This window comes from Nannospalax galili, unplaced genomic scaffold, assembly GCF_000622305.1.
Source record: "Nannospalax galili isolate Female #2095 unplaced genomic scaffold, S.galili_v1.0 scaffold596, whole genome shotgun sequence".
NCBI lineage: Eukaryota > Metazoa > Chordata > Mammalia > Rodentia > Spalacidae > Nannospalax > Nannospalax galili.
The window spans coordinates 4,643,403-4,665,518 of record NW_008340140.1 but is presented as its reverse complement, the minus strand read 5'-3'; the positions used below and the strand labels follow the sequence as shown (position 1 = coordinate 4,665,518).

The 22,116-nt window shown below is 48.6% G+C and overlaps 1 protein-coding gene and 1 non-coding gene across 3 annotated transcripts in view; one reads left to right on the top strand and one right to left on the bottom strand.

Annotated features, from left to right (window-relative positions):
• Atp9a (ATPase phospholipid transporting 9A (putative)) overlaps nucleotides 1-22,116 on the bottom strand; it is a 155,832-nt gene that overhangs the window by 12,759 nt on the left and 120,957 nt on the right. For both annotated transcript variants that reach the window (XM_008835144.3, XM_008835147.3), the window contains exons 16-23: nucleotides 13,642-13,734; nucleotides 12,199-12,282; nucleotides 10,689-10,859; nucleotides 7,140-7,238; nucleotides 5,889-5,978; nucleotides 5,629-5,773; nucleotides 4,515-4,579; nucleotides 1,075-1,230 (exon numbers count right to left, since the gene is read on the bottom strand). In XM_008835144.3, the coding sequence (XP_008833366.1) occupies nucleotides 1,075-1,230; nucleotides 4,515-4,579; nucleotides 5,629-5,773; nucleotides 5,889-5,978; nucleotides 7,140-7,238; nucleotides 10,689-10,859; nucleotides 12,199-12,282; nucleotides 13,642-13,734 (903 nt within the window). The remainder of the gene's footprint in view (nucleotides 1-1,074; nucleotides 1,231-4,514; nucleotides 4,580-5,628; nucleotides 5,774-5,888; nucleotides 5,979-7,139; nucleotides 7,239-10,688; nucleotides 10,860-12,198; nucleotides 12,283-13,641; nucleotides 13,735-22,116) is intronic.
• Nucleotides 3,217-3,343, top strand: LOC115070690. Its single transcript, XR_003849845.1, has one exon. It is a non-coding gene; the product is annotated as a small nucleolar RNA SNORA40 (small nucleolar RNA).

Genomic DNA, 22,116 nt, shown 5'->3' with positions numbered 1-22,116 from the left:
GCCAGTTCAACTCCCACTAGGCTGCGTGGCAGGAGCCAGCAAGCCTGGGCTATGACCTCACTGCCTCTGCAAGCTGAGGTGACCTCAGGCCCTCTGCAGTGAGGGCCTTCAAGGCAAGGCTTGGGTCTGAGAGCGGGCTACAGGTGCATTTACCTGAGCTGACTAGATCTCGCCCTGACTCAGCCTCAGCCTTCCCACCTGTAAACTGGGCTCAGGCTGGTGTGAGCATGATGGGAGGCACTGACTGAATTTATAAACACTTAGCTGATAGGGTACATAAAGTGCTCAAGAAAAGTAAGTTAAGGTGTGGTGGCACATGCCTGTAATCCCAACACTTAGTGGCTGAGGCAGAAGGAACACACACACTTTTTAGCAAGACCCTGCCTCAAACAGCATATTTACTCCTCTGGAGTGGCTGCTGTCTGTTGACCCTTGTCTCTGCACACGGACATCCTGGGTTGGAGCGGTTGCTTGGCATGAACCTTGCCTCTCCCTCCAGAGAAACTGATGGTATAGCTCCCAACACGGCTGCTCTGCCTCCTCCACGACAAGCCCCGGTGAGCTCCACTGCTAATGCCTACCTCCATGCCACACAGCAGGAATGGCACTGTCGCTCAAGTAAGGGGCGACCAACATGACCAATGGAGGGGCGTGCCTAAGGACGAGGAGGACTTCAACTGACCAGGTGAGAAACAGCTCCAGAGCAGGGGCTGACTCCTGGGGGACGGGTGTCCATCATGACAACAGTCATGTGTGCCTGAACACAAAGCCAGCTGCCACCCACCTAGGTGGTGTGCTCATGTGTACCTGTGAGAGTTGCCAGCTACCTACTCACCTAGATGGTGTGTGCCTCTATGCACCTGTGAAGAGATGCCAACTGTCTAATGTGCCCTTGTGGACCTGTGAGAGGTGCTAGCTGCTACCTACCTGCAGTGTGCCCACATGTCCCTACAAGAGGCACCAGCTGCTACCTACCTGCACAGTGTGCCCACATGTCCCTACGAGAGGCGCCAGCTGCTACCCACCTTCAGAGTATGCCCACATGTCCCTACAAGGGGTACCAGCTCTGCCCACCTGCATGGTGCTGATGCAGAGGCTCCTGTGGATCACGAACTGGCTGAGGGCCGCTGAGCGCTTGTAGCTGTTGCGGCCATGCACCATGAGTAACCGGCCGAGATGCTTAAACTGTGTGATGGAGAAGTCCGCAGCCAGTGAAGCCTGCTTTCCTTCCTACAATCCGACAGGGCACCGTCAGACGCACAGAGGTCAATGCACATTTTTCTTTTTAATTAAAAAAACGAGACTCGACAAGGAGAGCTTTGAAGGCATTCAGTAAAGAGCTTCTCTAGTTTCAGGCTACACACAGTTGGTGGTCCAAGTCAAATTTGATTTAAAAAGAGGAATTTACTTAAATAAAAAACATACTAAATCACAGATAGTTGTAATTTGGAGGTCAAATGAATCTAGTATTAAGTCCCTCCCCCCCACACACACAGAATGTAAAGAAGCAAAAAAAAAAAAAATCATTCAGTAGGTATTTTATAACATTTAGGGTCCTACAGGGTTAATCACGGGGAAAAGCCTGATGCCAGTCCCACTGTTAAACTATTCCTGAACAGCTCTGCATGTTCATCCATATGGAGACAGCTCATAGTGTATCCACACAGTGGTACACTCTCATTTTAAAGGGAAGATGACTGCCAGGCGTGGTGGCACACGCCTTTAATCCCAGCATTAGGGAGGTAGAGACAGGTGGATCTCTGTGAGTTCAAGGCCAGCCTGCATAGTGGGTTCCAGGCCAGCTGGGGCTACAGGGAGACCCCTGTCTCAAAAAGACAAAAAAAACCCCAAAAACTGAAAGGAAGATGATTGACACCAGTACTGGGACAGAGGAACATTATCAGTGACTGAGAGAATGCAAACCCATCAGACCCTGGCCACACAGGCCATGGTGGGAAGGAGCTGGTTGAACTGGTCAAAGGACTCAGTGACATTCTGAATGCTTCAAAACTATCAGTGAGATAGTCCAGTGAGTAAAAGCACTTCTTGCTGCCAAACCTGAGGATGTGAGTTTGAGCCCTGGAACCCACGTAGTGGAAGGAGAGAACAGACTACTGCGAGTTGTCCTCTGACCCCCACAATGCACTCTAGGGCATGTGCATGCACACACATGCTCACACTCATATATATATATATATTGCAAGAACACTAAACACTCTTTAAAAAAGGAATGGAGAAGTGTTTTACATTAAAGAAGATTAAAGAGACATGAAAGTATGCTAATAAAGGGAATTTGGGATCCTTGATTATTTCCTGAAGCTTTGTTGTTGTTGCTGTTAAGCTATAAAGACATTTTGGGGACAACTGGGGAAATGTGTCCATGAATATTCTATGATATTACATCAGCATCGCATCCTGCTGTTATGCTCATGTAGGGAGCGTCCCTTTTTTAAGGCCACTGCCAAATACATAACAGTAACATCATTGTGTGCAGTCTACTTCCAAAGGGCTCAGAGGGAGAGAACGAGGATGCCAACAGGTGAATCCAAAGGAAGATCAGACCAATGTAGCTCACTGACAGATTTCAAATCTCCTGAACTGAGGACATTTTTAAAAATTGTGATTTTCAGGAGAGATGGATCGATGGTAAAGAGCACTGACTGCTCTTTCAGAGGACCCAGGTTTGATTCCCTGCACCTACATGGTGGCTAACAACCATCCATAACTCCAATTCCAAGGATCTGGCACCCTCTTCTGATCTCTGTGGGCACTGCATGACACGGGAGCACTTACAAACATACAGGCATTACATTCACACACATAAAATAAAAATAAAAATGTATTTTTTAATTATGATTTTCTCTATGGCATATGTGTGTATGTGTATGCATGTGCATGTTACATGACCGTGCAGGTGGCCAACACCCGTGTATGTGCATGCAGACACCAGAGAAGGACCCTGGATGCCTTCCTCTATCATTCTCCATTTTATTGCCTTGAGAAAAGTCTGCCAGTTGGGCTAGGCTGGCCAGCTGAGCTCTTGGGATCCATTTGTCTCCAGCCCCCAATGCAAGGGTTACAGGCATACTTGGCCATGATCTGCTTTTTATGTGTAGGGGATCTGAACTCAGGTCCTCATGCTTTTGGGGTGAGTGCTCTTACCCACTGAGCCATCTCCCCAGCCCTGGATGACATTTCTTAAAAACAGAAAGTTATACCACTTAGGTGTGTTTTTGTTGAACTAGGGGACAAAGGTTTAGAGATAGATACAAAAGTAAATCCTCTTTTGCAACCCAGAACTCACTGTTAAGTGTGAATTTTGATACATGTACAAAGGAATATGTTATTTAAGACAGTTCAAAGTGATGACGATATTGAGAGTCAGGCTCTAAGTGAGTTGCTAAATTAAAGGCACAGGTAATGAGAGACTTCAAAAAAGTAAATTGAAAGTTAGAGCGAGGGTAAGAAGTGACAGCTGTACGTACTCTGATGGAGAGAGGAATCAAACATGTAATAGATTTAGGCAAGCTGCATGATGAAGAGCATGGTATGCTTTTAATTTAAAATTATACAGGAAAATAATGTATATACATGGGTAAAAAGTGTGTAGGCAGTATCTTTAACAAATGTACACACACCCATGACCAGTAATACATAGAAAAAAATTTTGGAAGAATACTCAATGTTACTAGTTTGGTGCAACTAAAAAGCAGGGTGGGGGTAACTTAAATTATTATTTTGTAGTGAGTACTTACTACTTTTATATGCTAAAAATCAAAGGAATCACAATACAATTTTTAACAGAAGGGAAAATGTCCGAGTTGTACACAACTCATAAAAGGATTCTGTTAAACTCAAATGTGCTTTTTTTTAAAGTTTTACTTCATTTTTAATTGTGTGTATTTGCATATGAGTACAGTTGCCTACAGAGGCCAAAAAGAGGTGTCAAATCCCCTGGAGATGGAATTACAAGTGGTTATGAGCTGCCTGATGTACATGCTGGGAGCTGAACCTGGATCCTTCGCAAGAGCAAGAAGTGCTCTTAGCCTCTGAGCCATCTCTCTAGCCCCATGCCTTTTGTTTTTGTTTTTGTTTTTAGACATAACATCTCAACCATGAACCATATGCAGGTCTGTAATCCTAGTACTTGGGAGGTGGATGCAGGAGTTTCAGGAATTTAAGGTCATCCTCAGTTATACTGTGAATTCAAGGCCAGCCTGGGCTACATGAGACCCTATTTCAGAAAAAAAAAAAAAAAAAATGAGTTAAGAGCACACATTGCTCTTGCAGAGGACCCGAATTTGGTTCCCAAAGCCCATATCTGGTGGATTACAACTGCCTGGAACTACAACTCCTCATCTGGCCTCTGGCTCCCTCTTCTGGCCTCCGCAAGCAACTGTACTCACACAGCATACACTCATACAGACACATAAATAAAATTTAAAATACATCTTTAAAACAAAGCCAAAAAAGAATAGGAACTCCAGCTAGAGGAGCAGAGTGTGTGTGCTCACCTTGCCCTCCACACCTACACCACAGTCAGATTCCTGAATCATGCTGACATCATTGCCTCCATCACCTGTGAAGCGTAAAGGCAAGAGAGGAGAGGTGGGAATGTGGGAGAAGGTAAGAGGTGGTGACTCCCATATCCATGCTCTCTTAGAGTAATAACCCATGTTCCACCTTTCCCTAAGAATGGACCCAAACTCTCCAGCCACCCTCTAAACAAGCAGTTGCCTAGTGCTGGAGACCAGGTGACCTGCCAGGGTCACACTCTGAACAGTGGCAGTGGCCAGCATCTATAGCCACTGCATGCCCTCCTCTGAAGACAGTGCAGGAGTTGGGCATCACAATGCACTGTGGTTAGCAGTTCTTGTACAAGACACGTTTAGTACAGAATATCAGGTGAGGAGACCACCCCATTGATCCCATTCCACAGAGGAGCAAGCTGAGGCCTGGGAGGGTGAAGAAAGCTATCCAGAGATAACCAGTCAGTGACCATCAAGTGGAAAGACTTGAACCCAGATTCAACCCTCAGCACAAAGTCTTCACCCCTCCAATGCTATGGCCATCCGCCACAGATAAAGAAGAAGCCCTTTAGGCTTGTTTTCCTCCTCTCTCTCAAGGGATGGGACACAGTACTAGCAAAATAAATCTTGGGCCCAGGAGGAGAAAAAACAGCCATGGCCTGAGTCGAGCGGCCTGGGGAGTCGGACCACACAGCAGCAGAATGTAGGAACCCTGACAAAAAGGTTCAGGGTGTTAGCAGGACAGGGCCAGAGAGGCAGGGCCAGAGGGATAGGGGCAGGGGGACAGGGTCAGAGGGACAGGATCAGAGGGGCAGGGCCAGGGTGACAGGGTCAGAGGGGCAATCAGCAAGACAGGGCCAGCAGGACAGGACACCGGCAGGATGGGGCCAGCAGGACAGGGCTAGTGGGACAGGACACCAGCAGGACAGGGCTAGCAGGACAGGATTCCAGTAGGACAGGGCCAGTGGGACAGGATACTTGCAGGACAGGGCCAGCAGGTCAGGGCCTCAGACAATCAACTACTACCACCCAGGCAAGTCTCCTTCCACCCAGGCCTCCTACTTCCCAGGTGAGCTTCCTACCACCCAGGCCAACTTACCCACAGCACAGGTGAGCTTCCCGGTACGCTCCTGGAGTAGGCGCACAATCTGGGCCTTCTGGGTGGGGGCACAGCGGCAACACACCACAGCCGGGCACTGGCAGGCCAGCTCCATGAACTCATACTCGTAGTACTTGAGGCAAACCTGGGGGTGAACGGGAGAGGGCCAGGTCTGCCAAGGTCATCTCCTCACCCACATCCCTCAGCAGGAACAGACTGTTGCTCCTGGGAGCAGCTGGCCCAGAGGTCCCCACACTGACCTCCAGGGAGTCTCCAGAGATGACCAGGGCACAGTCATGCTTCCTGCGGAAGGCGTTCAGCTCCAGGTGGGCCTCTCCACGGTTGGTCACCTGGAAGGGAACAGAGATGAAGGCCTGGCTCTCTGAAGATGGCAGGCAACATGGTGGACAGCTGTCTCCTGGAGCTTGTGTAGAATATGCCATCCCCCTCCCCTGTCACCAGCCCACAGCTAATGGATGTTTCAGGTCCCAGGAGCTTGTGTGTGTAACACCCATCCCCTTCCACTTCCCCAGGACTGGAACTGGCACATGGTCAGGATGGCTGGGCACCATAGGAATACCATTTGTTTGGTTGGTTGGTTGCTTTTGGGGGGTTTTGTTGTTGTTGTTTGTTTGTTTTTGAGACAGGGTCTCCCTGTAGCCCCAGCTGGCCTGGGACTCACTATGTAGATCAGGCTGGCCTTGAACTCACAGAGATCTGCCTGCCCCTGACTCCTGAGTCCTGGGATTAAAGGGGTGCACCACCACACCTGGCTAGGAATACTTTTTTTAAATACTTTTTATTGTTATTATTTTATGTGTATGAGTATATTGCCTGCACGTATGTAAGTACATCTGTGTCATGCAGTGCCTGAGGAGGTCAGAAGACAGTGTCAGATCCCCTGGAACTGGAGTTACAGATGGTTGTTAGCCACTATGTGGGTTCTGGGAATAGAACCCAGCATCTCTGCAAGAGCAGCCAGTGCTCTAACCGCTGACCAATCTCTCCAGCCCTTTCTATAGGAACACTTTACACATTTATTCTCATGGGGACACTGCATATAAGGACCATAATTTGATCTCCCACTCAGGACACCAAAGCTGGGAGGTGTGGCTCTGGGGATCCCAGGGTGCAGGGCTGGGGACTGGGCATCCACACCTCTTTTCTCAGTGGGTGCTGCTCTTGGCTTCATGCCCTGTGCTAGGATGCTATAAAGTCAAAAGCAACATGGCACCTAACTTTCTTCTGTTCCCCAAAGGGGACCACAGACACCCAAAAGGGCAGAGCACAGTGTGAGCTCAAGGCTATGTTGGGAGGCTCCTAAACACTAGCCAAAGACATTCTCATCCCAACACTCCCCCACCCCTGGTCCTTCAGCATCCTGTGGAAACCAACCATGGATCTGTCCACCATCCACCTGAGGTGGCTACGGCTTCCTCTCCTTTAGAGGAGAGGTTACAGGACAAACACAAGCCCCAGCCCATATGGCCCCAATACAGAGGATGAATTACCAGCCGGAAAACGTGGATGTCTTGGTTCCTGGTTACCAGATGTGCATTCTTAGCTGTGCACGTGGCTGTCTCCAGCTTGTCCCCTGTCAGCATCCAGACCTGAAATCATGGCAGGGAAATAGTTCTGGAGGTTGGGCTCTGAGACCTCTTGTTCCCTGGGCAGTGGAGCTTCCAAGAATACCCAGCTGAACTTGCTGTGCCTGGGTCACCTCCTTGAGACTCATAGTCCCCATAATTCCCAAGGCGTGCTCAGTGCAATGGTTTGGTAGCCACTGATGGTGGAAATAAAAGCTGAGTACATGCTTGATAAAGAGCCATTTAGAACCAGCTGTGGTGATGCCTGTCCAATCCCAGCACTCGGGAGACTGAGGCAAGAGGATTGCTAATTAATTTGAGGCCAGCCTGGGCTACATAGCAAGACCCTGTCTCAAAAAGCTATAAAAAGTGAAAATGAACTTCAGCTGGGCATGATGGTACACAACTATAATCCCAGTCCCCAAGAGGTTGAGGCAGGAGGATTGCTGTGAATCTGAAACCAACCTGGGCTACAAAGCGAGATCCTATGTCAAAAAAACACCAATAAAATAAAAATTAACTACAGTCAGGCTTGGTGGTACATGCCTGTAATCGCAGCACTCAGGAGCTGAGGCAAGAAGATCCTGAGTTTCAAAACAGCCTAGGCTGCCCCTCAAGACTCAAAAAAAGAAAATGAAGCAATATTCTGCCAAGTGCCCGTTTTCAGGTTCTAGTAAGAGAAAAAATACAAGGGAGTGGGTGAAGATGCAGAGAGCTCTGGTAAAGCACTGATGGAACTCTCAGTGTCCTGAACAGCCTGTTTCTCATACCAGGATGACAGAGGGCACCAGAGGTCATACCCAAGACCCCAGCTCCAGTGTCAGCTGCCTCACCTCCCAGGGTGAGACCTTGTAGCATGTGACCAGCTTGCCTGACTCAGTTTCTGTTTGTCCAAAAGGCTGGAGTAGTGACTGCCAAGTTCTACCATCTTCGATGTCTGCATGCACCCCAGACCTCAGTGACTTGATGAGGCTTTCTGGTCCCTTCATCCCTCCTCCAGCCTCCAATGGAAGTAGGAAATAAAACCCAGTCCATACTAGACGAATGAGGTCCTTCCTTGTCTTGGGATGGGACAGTTCTAAGGAGGAGGAGCTAAGGGCAAAACTGGCCACAGAAAGTGGAATCTATAGCCCCAGAAGGGCAGGGCTTTAAAAGGGCTAATGTTGTGCTTAAAAACCCCATGTGACGTGGAACAGGCCTCCTGCCACAGAGCCCCAAAACAGCCCTGCTGTCCACTTCCTTGTGATAAACCTGCAAGGCGCTGCATAGGAGCTGCAGGAGAGGGAAGCACACACTCCATGTGTGAGCCCCTTCCATGGGTCTGCTGCATCCAGGGTTCACTTGTTACTGTGGGTACCCAACATCTCCTCACTTATCCCCTTAAACAGCTCCCAGGACTCAGGCGAGAGATGCTTGTGAGTCTGCAAATACAGCCGTGGTCCCCACTGCATGTGTTGATGGATGACAGACCCCACATATGAAGGTGGTCCCTTAAGCTTACAGTGCAGCTGGAACTCTCCTATCACCTGGTAGCACTAGGCCACTGTGATATCATGGCCCAGCACACTGCTAATGTACAGGTAGGTGGTGCTGTGGTAGATGCACCCTCTGCCCTGCCAGGTATGTAACAGCACAGTACATCCAATGGAAAAATTCCTGGCTTCTGACTAATTATGCTCTGCCCCTCAGCGCTGTCTTAGAGCCCACTCCTAATACTTCACAGAAAGTTGACTGTGCAGCCAGGAGTACCCTCTCCATCCCAGGTGCTGGTCCACCGCCAGAGGCCACCTCAGGACTGGGAGACAGCTCAGTGGGTAAGAGCACTTGTTGCACAATCATAAAGACCTGAGTTTGTGTCTTCAGCACCCATATAAAAAGCTAGGAGTGGGGGCTGGAGAGATGGCTCAGTGGTTAAGAGCACTGTCTGCTCTTGCAGAGGACCTGGGTTCAGTTCCTAACACCCACATGGTGGCTAACAACCATCTGTAACTCCAGTTCCAGGGGATCCAATGCCATCTTCTGACCCCATGGGTATTGCATAATACAGATGCTCTTACATACATGCAGGCAAAACACTCATATACATAAAATAAAAATAAATATATATTTTTTAAAAAAGCTAGGTGTGGGGGCTAGAAAAATAGCTCAGCAGTTAAAAGCACTAACTATTCTTACAGAGGACTCTGGTTCAGTTCCCAGCACCAGTATGACAGTTGTTAAATTATCAGTTAACTGCAGTTTCAAGGGATCCAACACCCTCTTCTGGCCTCCATGAATATTGCATGCATGTGGTATACTTACATCCATGGAGTGAAAACACTCATATACATAAAACAAAAATTAAATTAAAATAAAACTTTTTAAAAGCCAGGTGTAGTCATGTACACTTATAACGTCAGTGCTCCAGTCGGGGGAGTAGCAGAGACTGAAGGGTCACTGGGGCTTGCTGGCACTTAGCCTAGCTCCAGGTTCAGTGTGAGACCCTGACCCAAGGGAATAAGGGGGAGTGATAGAGGAAGACACCTGACATCCTTTGCCTCCACAGACTCATGGGTATGTGCACCCATACACACATATGTGCATATGTTTCATACACCACACACACACACACACACACACACACACACACACACACAGAGAGAGAGGCCACGTTGAGGGCCGGGATGTAATTCAGTTAGTAGAATGCTTGCCTAGGATGCACAGAGCCCTGAGTTCCCTCCCCAGCACCATATCAAAACCAGGCACATACTTGTAATCTCCGCACTTGGGATGTGGAGGTAGGAGAAACAGGAATTTGAGGGCAGCCTGGGCTACATGCAATCTTCAAGCAATGACCTGGGCTGTCACAGAGGCAAGTGCACTCTCTGGCATAGCTAACCATGAGCACTCTCTTTACGGGCTCCCTGCAGGGAGCCTGGTCCTCAGACACCCTCTACTGGCCCCTTTGGATTGTTTCCACCCCAACAGCAGCTTAGGCAATGTGAATACAGAAGTTTGTCAGCACTTTCTCGGGTGACTGGTCCCTTTCTCACTGGGCCAGAGCAACAGATGGCCACTAGCCAGTCACTCAACTAGATACAAGGCAGACACAGTGCTGCCCTGAGTGACATGTCCTTGCTCTCCAAAGACCCAGGTCCTACGTAGCAGCAGCCCAGAAAAGCACACTTGTGTGAGAGGTCATCCCAAGCCAGGGTGTGCAGACAGAAATGATGCTGTGGCAATCCTAGGTGGGCACTCTGGCCTCCTGCTCTTTATACTCTCAATTTCTTTTTCTTGTCTTTCTTCTCTTTTTTTTTTTTTTAAGATAGGGTCTCACTATAGCCCAAGCTGGCCTTGAACCTGCTGCAGTTCTCCCACTGACTCTCTTCTGCTGCACAGCCATGGCCAGCCCTCTACCCTCAACCTCCTACTCAAGGCCTTGGCTCTGCCTGAGGTGACTGGCATGGCCAAGTTCTGTCCCTGGGGCAGCCTCACCTTGATACCGGCGTTGCGCAGAGTCTCCAGTGTGGGCCGCACGTCGGCCTGCAGCTGGTCCTCCACACCCGTCAGGCACAGCAATTCCATCTCCATTTCCAGGCTCTCAATCACTGTGGCCACTTTGAGGGAGCGGTCATGCACGCTCAGCTTCGCTTGGACATAGCGGGCCTGGGGCACACCAAAGACACATCACTGCTCAGTGCAGGAGGCCAGGTAGTGATATGGATCCTGTCCTGCAGGGGAATCCTACCCAGCAGGTGAGTTGACCTCCAAGGGGTGAGCACTGGCCTCCTGAACCCCACTTCTGAAGATAATTCACCCCCAACCCAACCTCTCTATTCCCTCTTTAATCTATCATTCAGTAAAACCTGAGGGAAAGCCCAAGTCCCTCATGGGGTCTGAACAGTCACGGCACATACCTACAGGGGAAGGGCCTGTGAATCGAAGGCTTACAAAGACCTGAGACACATTTGAGGGACAGAGCTGAGCCAGTGCTGGCAGAAGGTGGCCAGGGACTCTAGAAACCAGTCCCTAAGCCTGTCCCAGCCCTTGTATTCATGTACGTCAGCCCTGCCAGGCACCAAGGAACATAGCCATGAGCAACACAAGGTCCTTCCACCAGGGACACAATCTATGGGGCAAGAGGTTCACAAGCAAACTGGTGACCTAGCCCACTGCTCACCCAGTTATAGCTTAAAGATATTTAGGTGGACCGTGCTTGTCGTTTCAGGAGGCAGAGGCAGGAGGGCCACTGCAAGCTCTAAGCCAGCGGGGGATACACAGTGAATTTTTGACCAGCCTGGGCTACAGAGTAGGACCCTGTCTCAAAACAGCAACTGGGGGGGGGGGGTCATAGAGAAGCATTGGGATACAAGATTGAAAAGGTCACTGCTCTCAAAAAAGATTTTATTCCAGAAAAGAGACAGATGAGATTGAATGATTTGGAAAAAAATAAATAGGCGTTAAAGAGCTGGCTTAGAAGAGCACTTGCTGTTCCTGCAGAGGACCTGACTTTGGGTTCCAACACTCATGTGGCAGCTCACAACCACTTGCAACTCCAGCTCCAGGGGGATCTGACCCCTCTGGCCTCCTCAGACACCTGCACGCATATATATACACCCCCTTTCCACATACACATAATCAAAAAAAAAAAAAATATTTCCAAATAAATAAACAGAAAACCCTACTAGCAATAGCATTAAAGCAAGTGACACTGAAGTTAATTTAAATGAGTGGGTAGAAAGTGACAAGTGGGGCAGGGAGACTTCTCGGAGGTGGAAGCATTTGAACTGAGACCCAAACAGGGGGTGGGGGGCAGGGGGAGTCAGACACAGAGGGAGCGGCAGGCAGAGTGAAAGGCAGTGCAAAGGCCCTGCACCGACAGGGAAGCTGGCATACTCAGAAAGGGCACTGAGACAGACAGAGTGGGATGAACAAGAAGGGTCATGGGAGAGGTGACTGGGGAGATAGAGCTGCAAGGATGACGCGAAGGTCACACACCACTTACCTCAAAGTCTTGATACTGCTCCTCTGCGAGAGACTTCTTGGCCACCACAAGCACCCGCAGTCCCTCCCGGGCCATGTTACCACACTGCAAAGTAGACAGAGGTCAGTGGGGAGCTGTGCTGGGACTTGGGCCCGAGACCCTGCCCCTTGCCTTTCCCTAAAGTGATGGTCCCAGAGCCTCCATGGGGAGGTTGCAGAGGGGCAGGCTTCTTCTGGTTGGAATAGTGTATGTTCCGAAGCCTGACTCAATGCCGTAAGATTTCACACATAAGCATGGCTGGCCAGCTCAGTGGATGAAGACAAGTGTACTTTCAGTTAACCACAACCCACGATGGCTGTGCACCTGCTGCTCCCGTGTTCCCTCCAAAACAGGTGCCAAGGAAAAAAACATATCAACGGGTTGAACATGCAAGTGTGAGCCCATCAGAAAGATACACCAGGCCTGTCACTCATCTGGCGTGCCTTGCCTGGACCTGATGGCATCTGATTGGCAACCCCCCATGAGGGAACTACATCCCTGAATGGACAGTGTTAACATCTGCCTTAGCTGAGGTTGGCCAACACTGACCTAGCACTTTTCCCTCTGGCTAACAGTCCAGATCACAAGCTGGGATCTGTGCCCCTATGACCCCTGCCTCCTGTAACTGCCTGAGCTGAGGTTGGCCAACACTGACTTTTCCCTCTGGCTAACAGTCCAGATCACAAGCTGGGATCTGTGCCCCTATGAGCCCTGCCTCCTGTAACTGCCTGAGCTGAGGTTGGCCAACACCGACCTAGCACTTTTCCCTCTGGCTAACAGTCCAGATCACAAGCTGGGATCTGTGCCCCTATGACCCCTGCCTCCTGTAACTGCCTTGCTCCATTTCTTCCCAATGCTAGAAAGCAAGGTGCTGTTTCTGGGATCAGCCTGCCAAGCAATGAGACTTCCATCTTGTCTACCTTCTACAGCCTGGATAAAGTCAGCTGCCAGGTTCTGTGCTGCCCCACCAAGAGGCCTATATGGCCAGGGAAAAGGGTGTCCCTCTAGCCAACAGCTGACAAGGCTCTAAGACCTCAGCTCACAGACCTGAGGGGCTGGGTGCTGCCTGCAAACACTCACAACTGAGCAATGAGCACCAAGCTCTAAGCACTGAGCACCAAGCACCAAGCAATGCTCAGAGTACATCCCACCCTAGACATGTCTTCAGCTGAGGCCCAGCCACACTGACACCCTGATGCAAAGGCCCACGCCTGAACTGCACATCACCCCCCCCATCAATCATGAGAAAGAAATGCATGGTGCTGACGCTGCTAAGTTTTACAGTGGATGGTGCTGTGCCAAGTTTCTTGGGGCTTAGTTCCACACCCACAACTAACTAGGGACCACTTCCTATACCCCGCAAAGGCCCAGCCTCTGCAGTGTACGCTCCCCAGGTCTCATTTCACTTGCCTGCCCCAGGCTCACCTCTTCCTCCAGCCAGTCATTGTACTGGACAATGCCGCCCATGACAACATCTGCCCCCTTCATGTAGAATGTGATTTCCCCCGTGGACTCATCCTGGAAATGGAAGCAGGAAGAGATGAGCAATGAAGGGAACACATATCCCGGGTCTGATCCGCTTCTGGTGACAGGCGGTGTGTAGGCTGTACTAAGCAGAGGCCAGGACTTTTACACTTGGCCAAAGATAAAATGCCAGAGAGAGCCTCACTTTGAAGTAAAGGCCACAGAACAGAGAAGAGAGCTCGGGAGTATTTGGAAAATTGTTAAATGATAAAATCAAGATCAAAGACAACCAAGATTTTTGTCTGGGAAGTCATTGTAGTTCCAGCTGAATAGTTGCATGCAGCTGGCTTGTTTCAACTGTATCCATGGGGCTGTGCAGCTGAGCCAACTGCGGTTCATACACAGCAGGAAGACAGCAATCAAGAGACTGGGCCCCTCCACACCCCAGTACTGTCCATATTTTGGACCTGAATCTCTGTCTTGGGGATGCCCTGTGCCTGATAGGATGCTGAGTGGTACCCAGGCTTCCACCCATCAGATGCTAGGTATGGTCCCACGGTGACAGCCATGTCTCTCCAGACACTAGCAAATGTCCTCCCCTTTGGGGAGGCAGGGGTCCAATCTTTCAACATTGTAATATGATGCTGTCATCTACAGATGAGTTGAGTCACATTCATAGCTACCCCAGTACTCAGGGGCTACAGGTTAAACTCGCTCAAATAATTCCAGAGGGGAATGGGAGGGCTTACCCAGACAGTAAATGATGGCCCATTTTTGTTACCCTGACCTAAGACCCTACACAGGCATCAAACATTTGGCCTGGTACCAGCTCCCAACTAGGGACACTGGGCAAACAGTTTCTCCTCTCTCTGCCTGAGTTTTCTCCTCTATAAAACAGGAAGTGCTACGCTTTCTTGCTGCACTGACTAACATGGCTGATCTGAGCTCACTGGTCGGTGTGTGGCATGTGGCCTCAAGTAGAAAGTGGCCTTTAGTGACAGTCTTCCTGGAAACTGATAACTCCCTAACTTCTCCATCACCCTCTATGGGAGAACAAGGCTCAGTCTCAGACTCATGACAGATGACACTAGACAGACACCATCAGTTGTCACAACTCTGAGGGTGGGCTGTGTAGAGAGATGCCATGGGTGCTGCCACACACCACAGCACCCAGGATGGCCGTACAACCAAGGGTTCATCAGGCCCCGCACCTCAGTGGTACAGAGACTGAGGTGCTGGTTCTAAAGGGTACTGGAGGACATCGATTCTCAGCCTACTCCTTCCTCAAAGCCTCCAAACACCAAGAGACGGGAGATGCCGGAGATGAGGAAGTACCAGATGAGGAAGATGAGGAAGTACCAGTACACGTCAATACTGTGTGCTTCTATTTTACCATTCCAGAAAGCCCCCAAAATTATCTACCAAGTTGTTGCTATGGTTTAGAGAGGCTGGGGAAATGGCTCAGTTGGCCAGCACCCATTTGAAAAAAACAAAAAGCTGGATTATAGGTGGTGGCATGCATCTGTAATCATCTAACCTTATCTGACCTCAAAATACACTGCAGACCCACAGTAACAAAGACAGCATCGTACTGGCCTGAAAATAAACGTGTAGCTGGTCGTGGTCAAACATGCCTTTAATTCCAGCACTCGGGAGCAGAGACAGGTAGATCTGTGAGATCAAGGCTACCCTGGTCAACATGGCAAGTTCCAGGCCAAGTGGGGCTACAGGGAGACCCTGTCTCAAAAATACAAAAAATAAAGAAAGAATAAAAATAAAAACAAACCACCAGGTGTGATGATGCATGCCTTTAATCCCAGCACTCAGGAGGCAGGGGCAGGTGGATCTCTGTGAGTTCAAGGCCAGTCTGGTCTACATAGCAAATTCCAGGCCAGCTGGGGTTACAGGGAGACCCTGTCTCAAAAAGACCAAAAAATAAAGATAAATAAGAACAAACATATAGACCACTAGAGCATAATAGCCCAGTGATAAACCCACACAACTATAGACGCCTAATTTTTGTCATGCATGTAAAAAAAAATAATAATCAATGGGAAAAAAATAGCTTATTTAACAAGAGAGAGCCAACTCTTATAAGTTAGCTTCTGATCTCTACACACATACTGTGGCACATGTGTGCATGCCCACAGCACTAGAGGCATAGACAGATTCTGCAGCTTGCTGGCCAGCCAACTGCGCTGAAATGGTGAGTTCCTGGTTCAGTAAGAGACCTAGTCTCACAAAGTAAGGTGGAGAGGGATTGAAGAAGACACCCAATATCGACCTCTGGCCACTACATGAATGCACACACGAACACGTACACAAACACTAAGAATTAGATACCCGAAGGTTAACTAAGGGTATGATTCCTCTTTCAAAGTAACCTTCGAATGACCTTTAACCATGGACTAGCTGTCAGTACAAGCTGACTCACTTCATTCCCCTGGGCCAAGCAGAGACACCTGTGTCTTGAACCTGGCCAACTGCATGCCCTGCCTAAGATGAACAGCCCTCCCTGGCTGTGACTCAGGCCAAAAGAGGGCTCTGAACATGAAAGCATCAGGTTTTTTTTTCCCCTTTCCTCTTCACCCAAATGGTGCTTAACACCATGGCTGCAGGAAAGATCGCTCCCACCCGGCTTCCTTTACCAGAGAGGCTCTGGCAAGCTCCAATGTTCCATCCATTATAAATACTATATCCATTATCTCCTTGTGAGTCATTTCCTCCTGCCCAGTTCATCCCCAGTTTACTGTGTTCTCATATTATGGCAAGATTACACCCTAAATTTACAGAGCTGGGCTGGTCCAGTGTGTGGCAGGACTGCCGTGTCCCCCGATGGTCTGTGTCTGGCACCTGTTCAGAGGCCTCACTGATTCAGTGACAACAGTGTAGCCTCTACTAGCAATCCAACTCCACTACACCATGTGGGAAGCAGAGCAGGGCAATGGAACACCTTGTACAAAGGGGGCCACACTCTGCTCTGCCTTCAGAAAGACATCACACAAGTCCCAGGGCAGCCAGCTTCCCTGACCTCACCTGAGCATGTAGGATACAGACTCAAGCAGAGAAAAGGCCTGATGGGCTCAGGAATGAGCTCCTAGGTAAAGACCTGGAGGGCGGGCTTGGGAAAGCACTGCTGAGCGTACCACATGGCCTCACAGATGTTTAAAAGACTGGATGAGGGCTGGAGATGTGGCTCAGTGGTTAAAAGCACTGACTACTCTTGCAGAAGAGGTGGGTTCAATTCCTGGCACCTACAAGGCAGTCTGTAACTCCAATTCCAGGGGATCCGACACCCTCTTCTTATCTCTGTGGGCATTGTACAACATGGGTCCACCTACCTACATGCAGGCATTACACTCACACACATAAAAATAATAATAATAGCTGGGCATGGTGGTGTACACCTTTAGTCCCAGCACTTGGGAGGCAGAGGCAGGTGGATCTCTGTGAGTTCAAGGCCAGCCTGGTCTACATAGTGAGTTCCAGGCCAGCTGGGGCTACAGGGAGACCCTGTCTCAAAAAGACAAAAAAATTAATAAATAAAATTTTAAAAATAAATAAAAGGTTGGATGAAACCCAACAGAACAGCAACTGCTAAACCAAGTCTGAGGCTGAGTGAGTAGCCATGCCTACAATCCTAGTACTTAGGAGATGACGGACTGAAGCAGGAGGATTGCTGTAAGTTTGAGGCAGCCAGGGCCCTCCAGTATGAGGTCCTGTCTCAAATGTTCCTCAACCTACAGGGAAAAAACAAAGCCAGGAAAACTATACTAAAACTTGCCCACAACACAGGCAGGTCACATGAACACAGCAGAACATGGTTTCTCATGTATCGCAGGTCCTTGTCACTGGCCAATCCTGTGCACATAAGATGCCAAACAGCAGCCTCTTCCTGGGATTGTAACAACTACAGATTTCTCCATCTTCGAATGTCCCCATGGTGGGAATTGCAAGGTGGAGGGGTGTGGTCAGGTAGGTATAAAACAGAGTGCTCGCCCTAAAGCCCAGGGCAAAGCTGATTTCCACCTATCCAAACCAGAGTTGGATGGATGAGCAGGCAGAGGGAGAAACAGGGTCTCCCATAGCCCCAGCTTGCCTGGAACTCACTATCAGTAGACCAGGCTGGCCTCTGCTTGCCTCTGCCTCCCAAGTGCTGGGACTAGAGGTGTGCGCCACCACACCCAGCCTAGCATTAGTTCAATTGGGCAAAAATGTGAAACAGACTTTCAGCAGTGGGGGGACAAGTGAGCTGGCTCAGTGGGTGAAGGTACTTGCTACCAAGTTTGATGTCTGGTATCCACATGGTGGAAAGCGAGAACCAACTCCTGCAAGTTGGTCTCTGATCACACACCAACTGTGACACATGTAAACATTACTTTAAAAATTAAAAAAAAAAAACAGAAGCGAATGAAACAGGTGTAGTCCTCCATCAGAACACCACACACATTAAAATCAGTAAAACCATGTCAGTGGCATGAGAAAATTTCTATTTTACACACACACACACACACATACATACATATATACACATATATGTGTGCATATATATACATATGATTCAATGGGGAGAGGGGAAAATAAGTTTGATATGGAGTTAGAGATCAATTTTGTTAAAACTGTGTTAGAAAAGACTAAAAACTGGAACTCCCTTGTAAAGATAAAGTTGATGTTATTTGGCAGCAAAAATGGACCTGAACAGGTCTTACTTTATAGTTTAGGCTGGCCTGGAACTTACTCTGTAGCCCAGGCTGGCCCCTACCTACCCCAGCCTCCAGAATGCTGGAATTACAGCTGTGAGTCACCATGCCTGGCTTCATTTCCCTTTTTATGTATTATTTGCTCTGGACCCTCAGCTGTGAATGCTGGTTCTTTTAAAAACTGAAAGTTGATTTTAAAAATAAATAAATAACCTAGGCAGGGGGTATACTGTTCTTAAGTAAAAGCCCATTCAAGAGTATCCTGCACTCTCAGTGCCCTGGTGTGGGAAGATGCAGGGTCACTTTCTCATAAAATATGATGTGCATCTGGGAATGAGATCCCTTCACAGCTAAAGGAAGGGCGGTGCGTACCGTTCATTTATTCTAAAAGGCAGGCGTTGGGGACTATCCAATGACTCAACCCTCAAATGACCCTAGCAGAATCCACAACCCTAAAACTTGAAAAATAAAGGGTAGAAGCAAACAAGGTTAATTCTGTGGGAGATGCTAACTCCAGGAAACACCTACCCCAGGATTTCTGACCCATAGCCATCCTTGAGCTCAGATGGGCCCTGGAGAGGTGGGTTAGGCGCCAAGGGTCAGGCCAGGTGTGGCCATGGGAAAAGCTTCCTCCCTGCCTGAGAGTTGTCAAGGACACTTATCCTACAGGGTCAGAAAGTCCTAACTGGCTGTAGTCCAAATGAGACATTTCAGAGCACAGCCACACTGAGTCACTGGGTCTTCAGGTTGGAAGTTCAAGGAGTCACTGCCCCAGGCCCTGGGTGGAGACCCCATCCCCCTAGAGGTTGGCTAGACCAAGTGACTCACTCCTGGTAACAGAACAAAGCTAATGTGACTGATGGCTTGTCTCCTCTAAGGCTGGTCCCCAGAGCTGGGGACTTCCAACCTGCTCATATTCTCACAAGGGTAAAGCCAGCTGATCTGAGGCTAGCCCAGAGAAAGTTACAGAGAGGCAGTCACCGAGGGTGGCCTCTGCCCAGCTGTCAGGATAGAACAATACCCAGTCCTGCATCCTGCTGAGGCTGTGGGGAAGTGAACCCCATCCCCAGGAGATCCTGAGGTGGCAGTGACAAGCCAACCCTTGAACCCAACTTGAAACCCAACTTAAAAGGATTCCAGGAGTAGTTTAGTCAGGAGACCCTGCTAAACTACACCCAGATTCCCTATCCTATAGAAACTGTCAGAGAATATAAATACTGTTGCTCTAAGCCACTAAGGTGATCTATTAGCAATGCATAATTAATATACCTTCCCAACAGTCACAGGGGCTGTGGGCTTTTCCATATCCTGGTCACACCCAAGTCCCAGGTACTAGAGCAAAGGACTGCACCCTGGGGGCCAGATAGCCTGAGGCTGAATCCCTGCTCCAGCAGCTTCTCCCCGTGTGAACTTGGGTGCTTCTTTTCAGTCTTTCTGTGCCTCAGTTTCTTCCTTTGTCAAAGGTCAACCACAAATGTAAATCACACAACTAACTCATGAGTTTATGGTGAGACTCAAGCTAGCTTATGCCAGTCACTGAACTACCTGACTGCCACCCATGACTGTTACTGTTGGTGCTCCCACCATTTCTACCACAGCCCCATTGCAAACCGCTGAACGTCCCTCCCACTGCTGACAGCCACCCTGCTGCTGACCACTGGCTGTCCCTGACTGCTGACCATCCCTCACTGCTGACCTCTGGCTGGCCAGTGAGCTGTTTGCCTCTGCCTCTCAACCCTGAGATTGCAAGCGCATACCACCACACCCAAACTTTTTTACATGGGTTCTGGGGATTGAAATCAGGTCTTCATGCTTGCAAGACAAGCACTTTACCTATTGGGCCATCTCCCCAGCCCCAAAGCTTCAGAATTCTTCGAGCACCAACAAAATGTCACAAGTGGAAAATTCCACACCTAACCTCAGGTTATGGGCACAATAAAATGGCACTCCAAATGCTGTTTAGGGGCTGGAGAGATGACTCAGTGGTTAAGAGCACTGGCTGTTCTTCCAAAGGACCTGGTTCAGTTCCCAGCACCCACATCACAGTTTACAACCATCCATAACTTGTTTCGGGGGATGTGATGCCCTGTTTTGGACTCCTTGGATACTGTACACATCACGCATGGTTAAACTTACTTACAGGTAAAACAACTATATACATAAAATGAAAGAGAGAGAGGAAAGAGGGAGAGAACCACTGTTTAAAATTACCTCTGTACACATCACACATGGTTAAAACTTACATACAGGTAAAACACCTATATACATAAAATGAAAGAAAAGAGAGAGAAAGAACCGCTGTTTAAAATTACCTACAGGCTACCGTGTATACAGTATATAGCAAACATAAGTAAATTTCCTGTTGGATTTGGGGATTATCCTCAAGATATTACAATATCTAATGCAAAACTTTACACGGTAGTCTCAAACATTGGGATAAAGGATGCATACTCAACTTGTACAGACATATAATGGAATACTAGTCAGCCATAAAAAGGAAGGAAATACTGGTTTATACTGTAACATAGATGAGTCCTGAAACCATGATAAAAGGAAGAATCCAGAAACAAAAGATCAGACTGTATGATTCCATCTATAAGGAGTTTCCAAAACAGGTAAATACACAGGGAGAGAAACCAGACTGATGGAAAGCAGGAGCTGGAATGCAAGCTGGTTTAATGGCTGCAGAGTTTTCTTTAATTTTATTGTATTTTCATTTATTATTATTGTTGTTATGTGTGTGTGTGTGCATGTGCCATGGTACATGTGTGGCGCTCATAGGACAGTTCACAGGAGCCATTCTCCCCTTTTCCCATGTTGGTTCTGAGATCGAACTCATGGCCACTGAGCCATCTCACTGGCCCTGCAAAGTTCTCTTTTGCTGTGATGAAAATGTTTCAAGGCAGATGGAAATGGTATTTGCATAATGCTGTAAAGATGCTCAGTGCCACTGACTCGCTCAGTTTTGTTCTCGTAGCTGTGGCCAAATCCCTGACAAGAAGCAACTTGAGGGAGGCAGGATCATTTTGGTTCACACTTTAAGGCGACAGAGCTCAACATGGTGGGGGAAGGTGTGGTGGCAGGAGCGTGAGGTAGTTGGTCACAGTGTGTCCAAGCTCAGGAAGCCAAGAGCCATGTGGTTTGAAACACAAAAGAGAATGAGAGTGGCAAGATGGCTCAGAGGGTAAAGGTGCTTGTTGCTAAGCCCAACTACCTGAATTTGATCCCCAAAACCACCTGGTGGAAAGAATCAAGTCCCGCAAGTTGTTCTCTGACCTCCACGTGTGCACAGTAAATGTGTGCCCCCTACTGCCATACCATAATAAATAAATTAAAAAGTAATTCTTGGGGCTAGAGAGATGGCTCAGCGGTTAAGAGAGTTGCAGAGGACCCAGGTTCGATTCCCAGAACCCACATGGCGGCTACGAACCGTCCTTAACTCCAGTTCCAGGGGAATCTGAAGCCCTCTTCTGGACCTCTGCAGCACTGAATGACAGGGGTGCACTCACATATATGCAGGCAATACACTCATACACATAAAAATAATAAATAAAATATTTTTAAAAAGCAATTCTTTTAAATAGAGAGTAAGAAAATAAGAAAGTACTTCCAAGAGCTGCCTGACTTCTATTCGTTAGAACTTGTAGGCCAAAACCAGGCTCAGCATAAGCACTGGTTGAACTGGGGTGCATCTATTCACCAGCTGAATTCCCTTCCTGCTTAGAGTCACACTGCT